General features: G+C 42.1%; 1 protein-coding gene across 1 annotated transcript in view; it reads left to right on the plus strand.

The window, feature by feature from the left end:
- The first annotated feature begins 1,169 nt into the window (after positions 1–1,169).
- Positions 1,170–16,420, plus strand: part of LOC110534227 (forkhead box protein O1-A) — an 88,970-nt gene continuing 73,719 nt past the window's right edge. The window contains exon 1 of the mRNA XM_021618954.3: positions 1,170–2,163. Within this exon, the coding sequence (XP_021474629.1) occupies positions 1,573–2,163 (591 nt within the window). The 5' untranslated portion in view covers positions 1,170–1,572. The remainder of the gene's footprint in view (positions 2,164–16,420) is intronic.

Below are 16,420 nucleotides of genomic sequence, written 5' to 3' on the forward strand. Positions count from 1 at the left end.
GCCTATAGCAGCACCCTAAAAGAAGAGTGATTAAATGCCATCCTGTAATTCTCACAAAGTGACAAAGTTATTTCTGTCACTTTCTTCAAACTTTCCCTGGATACCAATATCCAATTGAGCAAAACGCTCAACTAAAAATGTCATCGGTCTCAACTTTATAAGTTACTCCAACAAACCATTTGAGGTACATTGATCTAATATTTTGTCATTTAGAAAAAAGTTTTATATATAATCTAATGAAGTTAGATCTATAAACTTTTTTACATAACATTAGGGGAGCCTAAAGAGAAATAATCCACTTGGTTAGAGAGAGACATTTGAATCTGTTTTTAATGAAATAGTAACATTTTAAAGTGTATGTTTGGGGAAAAATGTCCGGCCTTCAGTGGGGCAAAATACCCCCAGGGCAATCCAAAGCAAGACAATGGTACCTATATTAGCATTTTCCAGAATCATATCCAAATCATCTATAAGTAACTTAATTGAATTACACAATGAATTTTGAGATACTTTAGGGTGATTTGGGTAGGGTGTGCGAAACTAAAAAGAGGATATTAATAGTGAGATGTGCAATACCATTTTGTTTCGATATTTTATTTATTTAATTAAAATAATATACCTATTTTTTAGGTTTTAAGAGCCAAGTACCAAAATACCAAAGTAAAAATGTATGAAATGGTTTAACACACTATTCTTCAGGGGGGACCCTTTATAAAGTTTCTGTTTTTATTCAATAACAACCCAAAAATATGAATTCTGCCCACTTATTTCCCTTCAAAAATGTGTTTGCTTAAGGATAACCAGTATGAATATATCTAAATCTTACTAAATGTAGTTTTTTTTCTGTCAGAAAATACTACACGTTCCCTTAGACGTTGTATATACTTTTATAAATCCAAGACTTGTCCAACATTTTATAAAGTAGTCCAATACTTAATAACATTGACACCCCAGACAACTTTCCCCTAAGACATGGGCAAAAAAATAGATATAACTCAAAAACACATTGTTCTAACCGCTTGCACTTCCTTCAATATTTTCCATGTTTAAACGTTTAAACTCACTGCCCTGGCCCCTGTTTTCAGGATGGGAAATATTGTTCTCGATAGAATAAGATCAGAAGCATGCATTAGGCAATGTAAAAGCCATGTCCTGTTTACTTTATAGACACAGGCCTAAGGGTTATCATTGGTGGCCACTCACTGTCACTCAAGGACCTAGTGGGTGTTACCCAATGTCTGTTACCAGTTTACTTCGTAGGATTTACAAAAGGTAATTTAGTGTAACCGTGATTGACACTGACAGTAGACATCGACAAGCGTGATATACATGCTACGAACAGAACACGGATACACTTTAACTGTAACCGCGCAGTTTTAGATAAAGGAGCTAAACATTTTTTTGTATTACTTAATCGTAAAACCACCGGCCGTTATCAACCAGTGCCTTCTATCTGGGAGTTCGTGAAGAAGTGACGACGGTTTCTACACTTTTACATTTGGTGCCTGGACTGGTCGATTCATTGAGTGTCTTTATGTGACAGTTGCGCTATTTGCCCGTTTGCTTTTCGAGATGGCAGAATTACCACCGCCGCAACAGTTGGTTGATATTGACCCGGATTTCGAGCCGCTCTCCCGCCCCCGGTCATGCACCTGGCCTCTGCCTCGACCGGAGTTCATCGAACCCGCCAGCTCGAACACATCTTCACCGGCGCCTGCAGTCAAGCAGGAGCCTGTCGAATACATTAGTAACCTCCGTTTGTTAGAGGAGTCAGAGGACTACCAGGAGGATGAGAAACGGCTCGTTTTGTGCAATGATTTTCAATGCCAGGAGAAATGCATACACCAGCAACAGCAGCAACATCATCCACAGCAGTTACAGAAACACCCGGGTACTCTGCTGCCACACCAGCAACAGGTGCCCCCGCTCTCGTCCCCCGTCGGGTCAAATTCGGTGGCCGCTGCTGCCGCCGCTGCGCAGAGGAAAAGCAGCTCGTCGCGTCGGAACGCGTGGGGGAATATGTCCTACGCGGACCTCATCACCAAGGCGATAGAGAGCTCACCCGAGAAGCGACTCACCTTGTCTCAGATCTATGACTGGATGGTGAAGAGCGTGCCATATTTTAAGGATAAAGGAGACAGTAATAGCTCTGCAGGTTGGAAGGTAAGCAAGCAATAAGCATCCATTCGCGCTTAATATCTAATATGACATTATGTAGGCCTATTTTACAGCCATCACGTTATGAATTGTCCCTGAATTATAGGCTACCCTGTGTCAAGTCAATTAAATTGTGTCCCAGGTCATTAATTCACTACGTGCCACAATGTCCCGCAGTGCAGAATCACGGATAGATGGGGGTATTTGGAGATCACGGGGCAGTGACTTAAACATGTGTATCTTAGATCGATTGTCTGGGGCAAAGTTTACTTTCCCTCATGTAACAAAGATGATAATTTTGTTGGCCTACCTGACCAATTCCAGTCCACTTTCTTAGTGGGTCCGTGGTCCTCCCTATGTTATCAGATTTGCTATTAGCAATAAGCATTATCATCTGTAGCCCAACTGATGCATTTACTCTATTGGACAGAACATCCTGATTTGTTATTACATGCTTATTACATTATTTTGTATTATACATGTAAATGCATCATTATTAATTATTATTCACTCAAATATATATTTTGTGTTTCTATTGCAAAGTACACTTAGTACACAAAATATAAAGAAAACCTTTTTCCAGGACATACACTGCCCAGGTGAAAGCTATGATCCCTTATTGATGTCACTTGTTGAAACCACTTAAATCAGTGTAGATGAAAGGGAGAAGACAGGTTAAGTATTTTTAAGTGCCTTTGAACGGGTTTGGTAGTAGGTGCCAGGGGCACCAGTTTGTGTCAAGAACTGCAACACTGCTGGGTTTTTCCACTCTCAACAGTTTCCCGTGTGTATCAAGAATGGTCCACCACCCAAAGGACATCCACCCAACTTGACACAAATGTGCGACGCATTGGAGTCAACATCCCTGTAGAATGCTATCGACACCATGTGAAGTCCATGCCCTAATGAAGTGAGGCTCTTTTGAGGGGAAAAGGTGGTCCCTGATTTGATTGACGCAAATCAGGGAGCCAAATTATGCAATCTGGTTCCCGACTTTCACCAAAAAGTACACTATGCTTGAAACTCTGGTTTAAATATAGTGGTAGCAATGGAGAACTTGGATCACCCTCTTTTTTTTTTTTTTTACCAAAAAGCTAAAACTGTTTTCAAAATACATTAGCCAAAACTGATTTTAAGTGTTTTCCCGGTAATTGCATTAAGAATTGCGCATTGACTTCTTGTCATAACACATGTTTCCCTACCTATGGCTCTCGCAACTTGAAAGCACCTTGAGGAATGCTTCTCTCACACTGAACACACAACAAGCCGACTAGGTAAATAGGTAAACTACTCTACTATGGGGTTGTCTGATTTTGTTTTAATAACAACCTTACATGGCAAAAAATATTAGCACTGGAAAGTTGCACCTGAGTGATATAGGCTTTGAATTACTTTGCCAGCAGCTACAGTAGACTACACACCTCTGTCTGAGTTGAGCGCTGCTGTGGTGCGCATTATAGACGATTTCATTCCCTTTGTCTGAACATCGGAGTGTTAGCAACAATCATGCAAACTTGTTCTCAACTTGCCTACCTGGTAGATTTTAAATGCAGATCTACACTGACCTCAAAAACGTCATCTCCAGAATCCATATGATGGAAATTCGTTGCAGTGACGGAGAGCATTAATCCCTCTGACAAATTCAGAGAAGTTGACTTGTTTCTCAAAGCTGGAGTGTTAATTCTGTCTACACAGAGTGATGCTCTCTTCCAGTGAAGAGCACATCTCTCAATTAAAGGTGGACCATCTTGCTTATCATAAATGCTTTATAGAGCATTCATAAACTATTCATAAGTACTACACAGATGCTTCACAAATCATCTAAAAAGACTCAGCTTTGGTAATACAATTTAAAATAAGGCATTTATAAATGGTTTGTTTAATGTTGTATCTAAGGATACGAATAGGGGCCTTCTCACAGGCACAGATAACTGTGTAATTGTAACTGTGCCTTTATAACCGTGTCGCTTAGGGATGCAGGATATATCAGTGAACATATTGGAATCGGTCAATATTAGCTAAAAATGCCAACATCGGTATCGGATGATGTCTAGTTTAACGCTGATGTGCAAAACCAATGTCAAAGCTGAGGTGCATACCTATATAACGTAATGACGGCACTTAAAATTCTGCCCTACACGTGCAACACAGCATTCCTAACCTAGCCCACAATGACTGCTGTGTGGATTGAGCAGTCATTTGAAAGAGTAAGAACATTTCAGCGAGACAACTCAAAGGCGAAAGCCATTAAAGCCAAGATAATGGAATTCATTGCCCTTGACAATCAACTGTTCTGTCTTGGGTGATGTTCGCTTTCGCCGACTGGTCGAGCACCGGTACACACTGCCAAGTGCGCTATTTTTCAGATGTTGCCCTACCGAAGTTGCATAGTGATAGCGTCACTGCTATTAGCTTCACGACATACATACTATGGAACACCATTTGGGTCTTTGCGTGTCAAAAAAGATACAGTAGCACTGTCAAAGCTGTACAAAAAAGTCTGCAAACACCAGCCACGTTGATAATAAAGCAATTTGTTTGACCACAACTTCTGGGGTAGCTAGCTTTAGCTTGGAACCTAGCTAGCACCAATACAACCAACCTGAAAACATTGACCAGTAGAAACTGCAGTCATTTTTATTATTCTTAGCAATGATTTAGGAATCCTTGTGATTAAGTATTAGTTAGGTTGCCACTTGTTGTTCGCCTATTGAAATTGAACTTCAGTTCTTGAAAATAAATAACTAGCCAGCTACTTAACCCTGTTGCCCAAAGCTAACGTTATAATCAGCCAGCTAGCTTCATCTGGCTAGCCACAATAAAGATTAGGCACAATAGTGGAATTTGCAAAAGTATGTTATTGACAGTGATGCAAATAAATACAAATAGTAGAATTATGCCATACTTTATTTTGAAGGCTAACCACAAAGTCCACTATTGTGGCTAATCCTTATTGTGGCTAGCTTCACATAGATGGGTCTGACCACCATTAATAAAATACGAACTGTCTTATAAATTAGGGTTATTTTAGATGACACCTAGCTATATAGTTAGCTAGCTAACTATAGCTACTGAAACATTGTCATTTTTCTATGTTTTTGGGGAACATTGTTTGCATCCATAAGCTAGCTAGCTTTTTTTATGACCAGAACTGTAGGTGTGCGAGACAACGTTACCAGCATCATAGCATACGTATCGATGAATCGTTGTGACATATGAAATATGAGTGATAGTGTAATCAATGTGTAATAACTACGTAAAAAATTTATGAACGCGTTAAATTGTGACATGCAGTCATATTCAGGTCCTAATTGGTCAACAAGCTTATTTGACACGCAAAGACCCAAATGGCGTTCCATAGACATCCTGGTTGAGAATGAAATTACTGAACAAATTAACAACGCAACAGCACAGCAAGTTAGTGAAAGAAATAGGTTTTGATGATGTTTTACTGATATTGGGGACATACGTAAATGCCAACAAAATCACTTTTTGGTCAGTGTGTGTGTGTGTGTGTGTGTGTGTGTGTGTGTGTGTGTGTGTGTAACCTTTATTTAACTAGGCAAGTCAGTCAAGAACAAATTCCTATTTACAATGACGGCCTACCCCGACCAAACCCGGATGACACTGGACCAATTGTGCGCCGCCCTATGGGACTCCCAATCACGGCCGGATGTGATACGGTCTGGATTAGAACCAGGGACTGTAGTGACGCCTCTTACACTGAGATGCAGTTCCTTAGACTGCTGCGTCTGTGTGTGTTAACTATTTAACTCTACTAGAATGCTTAAAAGGCCGCTAAAATGTTAAATATCGGTTATCGGTATTGTTTTTTTTGGGTATCGGCCAAAAATGTAATATCGGTGCATCACTAGTGTCGCTCATTCAACCCACTCACATAGCTGAAGTTTTAGCATAGCAGTCTTGCGGTTGTTATGTTACTCTAATAGACGTCAGGGGCCCCTCCATTCTTCAGGATAAAAATAGATGTGGAGAGTTACCTGTATTTACCTGTGAGAGAGGTACTCCAGAGGTGTGTTCCAAGACGTTACAGTCATGGTCTGCCTATGCGTGCTGCCACAAAACGTCTGCCCACGTTCCCCTTGAGACAGCGCCGTGTCAACATTCCATGAGGTCATGGGATGTTTCTGTGGATCCACTTTTAAGCTGTAGCTGTGGGCATATGTATCAGAGATCAAATTTGATTTGTCAAATGCGCTAGAATACACTTTACTGCGAAATGTTTGCTCACTAGCCCTTCCCAATGAAGCAGCGAGACAAAGAGAGAAAGCGAGAGAGAAGGAACAAAAAGCAAGACAGACAGACAGAGAGAAAGAGAAGGAAGAGAGAGAGAGTAGAATTGTTATTGATTCAGGAAAGCTAACCTGCTGCTCACACATTTCGTGCTACTGCTGTTGTGGTTCACTTTGAAGTTCCCCTCTAGTATAGGAAGACTATCGTATTATTGTCTTCTTTTCAGTCCAGCGTACAGTTATGATGGGCTCAGCCCAGCAAAGCTTTGGCGGTCTGTCTCCACTCCCGAGTGTAAATCATTGACTGTGAAACAGTTAAGTGTCTCTCAGCAGGCCCCTGGGAAAGAAAGACAGGAGGAGAGAAAGGGAAAAAGGAGAGAGGAGAGCAGCAGGTTCCAGAGATCAAGTACAAAAAACCACCTAGGGGAAGTGTGATTTAAATCTCTGTATCAAAGTCATGTCATAATTTATTTGATTGAACCTTTATTTAACTAGGCAAGTCAGTTAAGAACAAATTCTGATTTTACAATGACGGCCTACCCCGGCCAAACCATCTCCTAACCCGGACGACGCTGGGCCAATTGTGTGCCGTCCTATGGGACTTTTGATCACGGCCGGTTGTGATACAGCCCGGGATTGAACCAGGGTCTGTAGTGACGCCTCTATGACTGAGATGCAGTGCTTTAGACCACCGCACCTCTCGGGAGCCCCATGCTGTGCTGGTTCATTGGTTTTAGATTTATATATTGACAAATAACTGAATGTGTAACAACTTCCGTTCCACCTGAATTGTGTGTATGTGTCTGTCTGTGTGTCGGTCACTGTAGTGTAAGGAATGCGACTGGCAAACCCCCTGTCCATATCAACTTATCCATTGTGATCTTAAAGGTAAACTCATCCTAAACCAGCACTCTGAGACGCTTGATAGGCCACATACAGCCCCTGACTAGGGTGAGTGACGGCTCTAAGTGTGAGGTTGGCGGGGGAGAGAGAGAGAGAGAGAGTCTGTCACTGGAGTGAAAGGAATGCGACTGGCAAACCCGCTCGGTGACTTTATAGGCACCGTGCCCATTTGGGGTGGCACTGCACTCCTATTGGCTGTATGTGTATTCCGAGTTTTACCACAACCCAATTGAATTAATGCTGGTCGTGTTTAGTTTCTGTTCAAGACGTGTTGGCAAAGAACGAAAGCTAGGAGGAGTGGGCAGACAGGCCTGTAAGGAGAACAGTGAGGGAGCAATATATCTGTTTAATCAGAGGACCTGTAGCTACACTATACCAGTATTAAAGGACTGAAGAATGGTTTGTCTTCGTCATATAGACTTGCTAAAGAAATGTCCCAAAATAATTTACACTGCCTATAATGATCATTTCAGCACATTGTATTGACTGTCCTTCTAAACCAGGTTAAATGCAATGTTTTCTTACAGATTCCTTTTTGACCCAGCTTAACTAGGCCTATAGGCAGTGTCCATGATGCTATGGTTTGTTTGTGTGTCAATCTTGAACATTTTGTTCCTTTGAAACTCTTAACACACACATACACACCCTTGTTTATATAAGTAGTGGTGTACTCTGTGTCCTTGTCCATATTCTTCAACAGCACTGTGTATGTAGCAAAGGACACTGCTTCTGGTAGCTGTGCAAATGTTTATCAGTCAGCCTTGATATGGCTGGTCGCTGGATGAACGTAGGTACCCCAGTAACCTTTGAAGTCCAGAGGAGTGAGGGGAGAGATTCTCCCTCCCTCTCCAGTGATGCACCACGTGCTTTGTCTTCCCTTCTGTCACTAATTTTACTGACTTCTTCTCTCGAAACAAACAAGTTATAGGACATCTGTTGGAATACTAGAGAGAGCGAGCCCCGCTGCAGTGCGCCTTATGATATTCTAGGACAAGAGGAGCACAACAAACAGTGAGTGTGTTCAGAGTTGGTCATGGAAAGATTTGGCATACAGGTTGTTGGCACCTAAACGCACTGTTGTCAATTCTACCAGGCTTTGAGTTTGTTGTGGTGCCTTACAGACAGACATCCAGTCAATCAGAGAAAGCTTTACTCAGCTTTATTCCTCCACCGGCTGATTTGGTGAGCAGCAGACACTAGACTAGACGGTTGTAGAAATACCTTAAGTAACATAAGCCTCTGTGGAGGTGGTCTGGCACTAGGCCAGTTCAATAAGAGCTATCGTAATGCTGGCACAGAATGTTCTCTCGTTTACTACAGCACTGTGAGCTTAGAGCAGGCTGGCGTGTATCAAGCATTTCAGAGTAGGACTAGGAGTGCTGATCTATAATCCTTAACAGCTTGTTTGTGCTTGTTAAATAAAAAGGCCCACATACTGTATTTTGTCACTCAAAACATTCCTCAGTGCGAAAGGAATGTAACAAAATATATACATATTCTCGTACGGACGGACGGTAATATTCTTTATCAGTCAAAACACTTTTTCCGACGCTATCTTTTGCAGCACCGACCGAGGCACCGCCGTGGGTAGGCTAAGTGTGAGTATGGATGTGTGAGTTCAGATGGGGTGACTCGTCTTATAAGAGACATTACGCAAACAAAAAACATTTACTGGAATTGGAATGCCCTGGGCCAAAGTCTGCTGCCGTGCGTAGGTAGTTAGTCAGCTCAGTGGTGATGATAGGATAGGGAGAGCCGTCTACTTAGACCAGATACAGATGGAATTACAAACAGAAGAGGAGATGCAGACACATTTAGACAGACAGAAATGACAGGTTGCCCCAGACAGACACACACAGCTAGACAGACAGACATGAAACATGGACTCAGAAATTAAGGCTAACCCATCTCCCACACCATTTTGTGCTTTACTTGTGCTGTGTTCAATCTACTTTTTGCAGTATATGCCTAGCAGCCTAAGTGTTTAGGAGTTTAATGTCACTTCTGTGAGATGAAACACCAATAGTGAGTCAGGAAATGCCTGCAGAGCTATGCGTGACTGACGGGGGTGAACAAATCAGTTTCCATTGTGTGAAACAAAACAACTTGGTCACTGCATGGCCGCTTTATGAATTACTGCCCTAGCTACAAGACAGCCTTTTCCTCCTTTTCATTCTAAACCTGTCTGAAATTATTCATCTATAGCCTTTCTTCTTTTTGAACATGGGGGTGAGTCGTGGGTTAGGGGCGCTTGGCTTAGTAGCGACAGAGCTTATTTTTACTCAATTAAATGTTCTTCTTTTTCTGAGTCCTCAGTCTTAACAATAACAGGAGGCAACACAAACACCTCAATCAATGTAGGGGGGAGGGGGCATCAAACATCCTTGAATTCCAGAGTTGTGTGCTCATATCCCTGCGTCGTCCATGTCCTCTAGTTTCCTGTGCGGACTCAACAGCTTGGCCTTTCAGGTCGGTGTCCCAAATGGCTAGTGCTGAGCGATTTAACTGACATCGGTTCAATTATTTGAATTCCATTTTGTTCAGGGGGTTTTCTGTGAGGGCAATGTGCAGTTTCTCTAAAGATAAATCAGATCAAGCCTGAACTGTGCGATTTGTAGTAGGGAGTTGTATTTTCCAACAGGCCAATATTCTACATAGTTTAGCACAGAAAACGTGTTAATTAACTATAATGGCCATAATCCATTGCGAGACTCCTTGTCCGGTCTGAGACGGAGAGAAGAGACAGAAGACAGTGCGATTGAGAGGTATAGAGAGCAGTTGCTTCGTGAGGTATCTATACTTGATCTAAGATGGATAGTTGGTTTTCAGCAGTCATAAAAGTATGCCTTATTTACTTTGAAGAGCTACTAAAATAGTGATTTGTGTCAGACAACACAGGCAGCAGCTCTATATAGATATGTTGACTTGGAATTAAATAATAAAGTCATCAAATAGGCCTAAAACAAATGTAATATACTGTGCCTTCAGAAAGTATTCACACCCCTTGACTAATGTGAAAGTGGAATGTTTACAAATGAATTAAAATTAAAAGCTGAAATTAGTAAGTATTCAACCCCTTTTGTTATGGCAAGTCTAAATATATTCAGGAGTAAAAATGTGCTTAACAAGTCACATGAGTAGCATGGACTGACCCTGTGTGCAATAATAGTGTTTAACGTGATTTTTTAATGACTACCTCATCTCTGTATCCCACACATACAATTATCTGTCAGGTCTCTCAGTCGAGCAGTGAATTTCAAACAGAGATTCAACCACAAAGACCAGGGAGGTTTTCCAAATGACTCGCAAAGAAGGGCTTCTATTGGTAGAAGGGATGAAGGACAAAAAATGAAGAAAAAAAGAACACTGAATATCCCTTTCAGCATGTTGAAGTTATTCATTACACTTTGTAGTGATTGTATGGTGTATCAATACACCCAAAGATACGGCTGTCCTTCTTAACTCAGTTGAGGAGAGGAAGGAAATCACAGGGATTTCACCATGAGGGCAAGGGTGAATTTAAAACAGTTACTGAGTTCAATGGCTTTGATAGGGGAAAACTAAGGATGGATAAACAACATTGTAGTTACTCCACAATACTAACCTAATTGATAGAGTGAAAAGAAGGAAGCCTGTACAGAATAAAAAATATTCCAGAACATGCATCCTGTTTGCAACAAGGCACTACAGTGATTCTGCAAAGAATGTGGTGAAGCAATTAATTTTTTTCCACGAATACAAAGTGTTATGTTTGGTGCAAATCCAATACGCACATTACTGAGTACCACTATCAATATTTTCAAGCATAGTGGTGACTGCATCATGTTATGGGTAAAAAAACACACACAAAAAACGTAATGAAGCTAAGCACAGAGGAAAACATGGTTGTCTGATTTCCACCAGACACTGTGAGATAAATTCACCTTTCAGCAGGACAATAACCTAAAACACAAGGCCAAATCTACACTGAAGTTGCTTATCAAGGCCGAGTTACAGTTTTGACTTAAATCTACTTGAAAATCTATGGCAAGACATGAAAATGGTTGTCTAGCAATGATCAACAACCAATTTGACAGAGCTTGAAGAATAAAAACTAAAAAGTTGCACTATCCAGGTGTGCAAAGCTGTTAGTGACTTACCAGAAAATATTCTAACATATTGACTCGGTTGTGAATACTGTATTTCGGATTCAAAAAATGTGCTATAATTTCTAAATGGGATATGGGATATTGTGTGTAGATGGTTAATATTTTTTAAATATTTGTTTTTACATTTAATCTATTTTGAATTCCGGCTATAACACAATAAGTAAAAGGGTCGGAATACTTTCTGAAGGCACTGTATATAAGCACATCATGCCTGTATGTTTATGAATGCGTCCATCTGTCTGTCTGTAGTGTGTAAGCTGCTATGTGACCAAAAGTCAGTACAAGCCATTGCATCATGTGACTCAGTTTAGCTGTGGAACATTCGTGGGTGGCGGGGTGAGGGAGTGTTTGTGCGTGCATGCGTGTTGTTGGCCATGGGGTGACGGAGTTGGGAGTGTGAAGGGTCGGTTGTGTGACATTGCATGTAGTCACCATGAACTCTAAGGATTGGAATCAAGTGCCTTAACCATTCATGACCACAAAGTCTCCTGTTTGAGCCCTGTCCTGCAGTAAAGGCCCACTCATTGGAGACACAGGGAGAGCTGCAGCTTGGGCGTTTGTGTGGGTAAGTCAGTCTGCTGGCATGAACTGAGGTCATGTCTTTGGTACTACTACTATGTTGTCAACCAACAATAAAACACAAGAATACTGTTATGACAAATACCGCATAGGCATGGCATACATTTAGTGGTTGAAAATTTGATTTCAGGTGATTATAACCTGTTAATAACAAAATAAATACAGCACTTTGACAAAAGATCCGGGAACACAACCTCAAAGAGCATCCTTGCTTGTTGTGTGCAAATGGCTGTTTTCCTTTAATCTAAAAACAAACAAGCAAACAAACATAACAGGAGTTTTTCATGTCATGTTATGCTGGCCCAACCCCCGGCCCCGGCCCTAAGTCCCGGATGGTGGAACCTTTGGCGATTGGTTATTTTTACCCCTTCCTGTAAAAACAGCAGCAGCTCGGTCGGTGCCTTGGTTCGTCCCCCACAATGAACTATGATGCACATCCTGCTGACTGGCTGGAAAATAGCACCGGTCTGCCGTGTGTTCGTATCTCCTCCGTCCTGAAAAACATAAGGGCCAGGCAGGGTGGGAGGGGGGGAAGAGGGAAGGGTAGGGAGGTTGGGGTAGCAAGAGGAGGGAGGGAGATGGTGAGATAGAGAGGGAGGGAGTAGGTAGGGAGGCAGAAGGGAAGCAGAGGGGAGGGAGAGTTAAGGAGAGTGGGAGGAGGGAGAGAGGGAGGCAAGGAGGGAGAGAGGAGTTAAGTCGCTAACAGCCTTTGCGCGGCGTGTGGGGTGGCCCATTCATTTTCAATGAAGCCTTAGGTGAGGGGGCAAAATTCTATCCAGGCGGCGCTGTCGGCGGTGCTCATGCCTGTGAAGGCATGCACAAGCCGAGGCGGAGAAAATAGAAATCTATTCTATTTCTGAAGTGGTGCTGCCGTTGTTGACCAATAACAGAAAACGTAGCCTGCGTGGTGATACATCATCAGCACGTACATCCAACAGAAGGACCAGCAAACTTGCCAACTCTAGCTAGCTGGCAAAAACTTTTCAGTTTACCGAGTCATGTTTAGCAATAAAAATCATTGTTTTCTAATCGTTTTTTGGGGGGTTAATAATTTCTGTAGCATGTAAATACATTTTTATGCATGCTTATGGTGTTATAGAAATTCACTTTTGGCATGTCAATAACGAATGCTTATTTCGTGCTATGGTCACCGCTGGCTGTCGCCCAGTGTGTAAAGGCACGAGCCGCTATTTTTCAGTGAGAATCGCTATTGTTTCCTAGATTTGTTCTAGAAGTTGCTAGAAAACATCTTGCCATTGCCACGACGATGTCACAGCACCAATTTGCCTTGCTGCAGCCCCCAACAATGTAGCTTTTTCGCCTCCTCTCCCACCACAGCTTTCGCCCCTTCTCCCAGAGGGAGGGAGCACAAGACAGGATAGTTCCTGGCTCAGGGTAATTGTGTGTGTGTGTGTGTAAAGTGAGATGTTTTCTCTATTCTCCACAACTGTCCCTCCCTGTGCTCTCCCTATACTGTCTGTCACCTTGTCAACAGTTGATCATATCTATAAAAAGGTCATAGATCAGATCTATATATCTGGTATGTACAGTATTCATACTACCGTAATACGGAAACAATATAGGGTGGGGTAAATTATTCCCAAATGCCACCTCCATCGATGCTGATAGTAATAATAATGATGTTATTTTACTCTTTGTGATAACACCACTCCCCACCACTCTAGTGGGTAGAGGGTGGATTCTGAACTCCACCCTTTCGGAGGTGGAAGGTGTTAGGGGTGGATGCTGCTCTCCACTCTGTGTGTGTGTGTGTGTGTGTGTGTGGTTGGGGGAGGGCGGAAGTTACTAGAGGTGGGTGGAGCTTCCTGTGTTCCCCACGCTATGCTTATTTATTACCCATCAGTGTTTGTGTGTCTGTGTGTGCCAGCTGGGCGTTCCAGCCGTTTGCCCTGCCAGAGCAGCCAGCCCTGTCTCGCCGCTTGCCTACCCGCCAGCCTGCCCGCTGGGGAATCTCTCTCTCCCCTGGGTTAGCCTGGAGGCCCTGGAGGCTGGGGCTAGGCGCCAAAGGGAGGAAGGGAGGGGAGGGGGAGAGAGAGAAAGAGTGAGTGCACCACGCCATGAACGGCATCTTCCTGGAACTCAGTGTTTTTCTCAATGAGCTGTGATCTGAGCCATCGCCAGCCACACGTGTAGCAGCTCTGTAACTCTGTGTGTGTGTGAGACTAACTTCCTGTTAATGTTTATTTTGTATTTTTGGGGGTGGGGTTTGGGTTCCTTAGAGATCCCTGAAGACCATGTCTGAAATGTGTTTTTAATACATGTACGAAAATGTATGCACTCACTACTGTAAGTCGCTCTGGATAAGATTGTCTGCTAAATTACTAAAATGTAATCATTACAACACCACAGGGGTATACTACAAAGCAGGATCAATGAGTTAGCCAGCTAACTTCAAGTTTTAATGTCACGTGCACACGTACAGGGAAATGCCATAATTACAAGCTCTAAACCGAACAAGGTAGTAAACAATACCAATGTAGTACTAAAAATAATGTAAGGTAGAATAAAAACAATAAAATAAGAACATGAGAAAGTAAGAAGCTATATACAGTGTCTTGCGAAAGTATTCGGCCCCCTTGAACTTTGCGACCTTTTGCCACATTTCAGGCTTCAAACATAAAGATATAAAACTGTATTTTTTTGTGAAGAATCAACAAGTGGGACACAATCATGAAGTGGAACAACATTTATTGGATATTTCAAACTTTTTTAACAAATCAAAGACTGAAAAATTGGGCGTGTAAAATTATTCAGCCCCCTTAAGTTAATACTTTGTAGCGCCACCTTTTGCTGCGATTACAACTGTAAGTCGCTTGGGGTATGTCTCTATCAGTTTTGCACATCGAGAGACTGACATTTTTTGCCATTCCTCCTTGCAAAACAGCTCGAGCTCAGTGAGGTTGGATGGAGAGCATTTGTGAACAGCAGTTTTCAGTTCTTTCCACAGATTCTCGATTGGATTCAGGTCTGGACTTTGACTTGGCCATTCTAACACCTGGATATGTTTATTTTTGAACCATTCCATTGTAGATTTTGCTTTATGTTTTGGATCATTGTCTTGTTGGAAGACAAATCTCCGTCCCAGTCTCAGGTCTTTTGCAGACTCCATCATTCTTCCAGAATGGTCCTGTATTTGGCTCCATCCATCTTCCCATCAATTTTAACCATCTTCCCTGTCCCTGCTGAAGAAAAGCAGGCCCAAACCATGATGCTGCCACCACCATGTTTGACAGTGGGGATGGTGTGTTCAGCTGTGTTGCTTTTACGCCAAACATAATGTTTTGCATTGTTGCCAAAAAGTTCAATTTTGGTTTCATCTGACCAGAGCACCTTCTTGTTTGGTGTGTCTCCCAGGTGGCTTGTGGCAAACTTTAAACGACACTTTTTATGGATATCTTTAAGAAATGGCTTTCTTCTTGCCACTCTTCCATAAAGGCCAGATTTGTGCAATATATGACTGATTGTTGTCCTATGGACAGAGTCTCCCACCTCAGCTGTAGATCTCTGCAGTTCATCCAGAGTGATCATGGGCCTCTTGGCTGCATCTCTGATCAGTCTTCTCCTTGTATGAGCTGAAAGTTTAGAGGGACGGCCAGGTCTTGGTAGATTTGCAGTGGTCTGATACTCCTTCCATTTCAATATTATCGCTTGCACAGTGCTCCTTGGGATGTTTAAAGCTTGGGAAATCTTTTTGTATCCAAATCCGGCTTTAAACTTCTTCACAACAGTATCTCGGACCTGCCTGGTGTGTTCCTTGTTCTTCATGATGCTCTCTGCGCTTTTAACGGACCTCTGAGACTATCACAGTGCAGGTGCATTTATACGGAGACTTGATTACACACAGGTGGATTGTATTTATCATCATTAGTCATTTAGGTCAACATTGGATCATTCAGAGATCCTCACTGAACTTCTGGAGAGAGTTTGCTGCACTGAAAATAAAGGGGCTGAATAATTTTGCACGCCCAATTTTTCAGTTTTTGATTTGTTAAAAAAGTTTGAAATATCCAATAAATGTCGTTCCACTTCATGATTGTGTCCCACTTGTTGTTGATTCTTCACAAAAAAATACAGTTTTATATCTTTATGTTTGAAGCCTGAAATGTGGGAAAAGGTCGCAAAGTTCAAGGGGGCCGAATACTTTCGCAAGGCACTGTACAGGGTTGGCTTGGGTGGTATACCGTATATACGGTATACCGGGGTATTTGGAAATAGCCACGGGATGGTTTTTCAATACCTTCAATACCTTAAAGTTTTCCAAAGTTTTCCGAAGTTTTCCAATACATGTTTATATTTGTGGCTATTTTTTTAAGTAAACACCTGCAGCCAACTGGTGCAATGCGTTAGGACAGTGGTTCT

This window comes from Oncorhynchus mykiss, chromosome 10 (assembly GCF_057628025.1).
Source record: "Oncorhynchus mykiss isolate SJ-2025 chromosome 10, ASM5762802v1, whole genome shotgun sequence".
Lineage (NCBI taxonomy): Eukaryota > Metazoa > Chordata > Actinopteri > Salmoniformes > Salmonidae > Oncorhynchus > Oncorhynchus mykiss.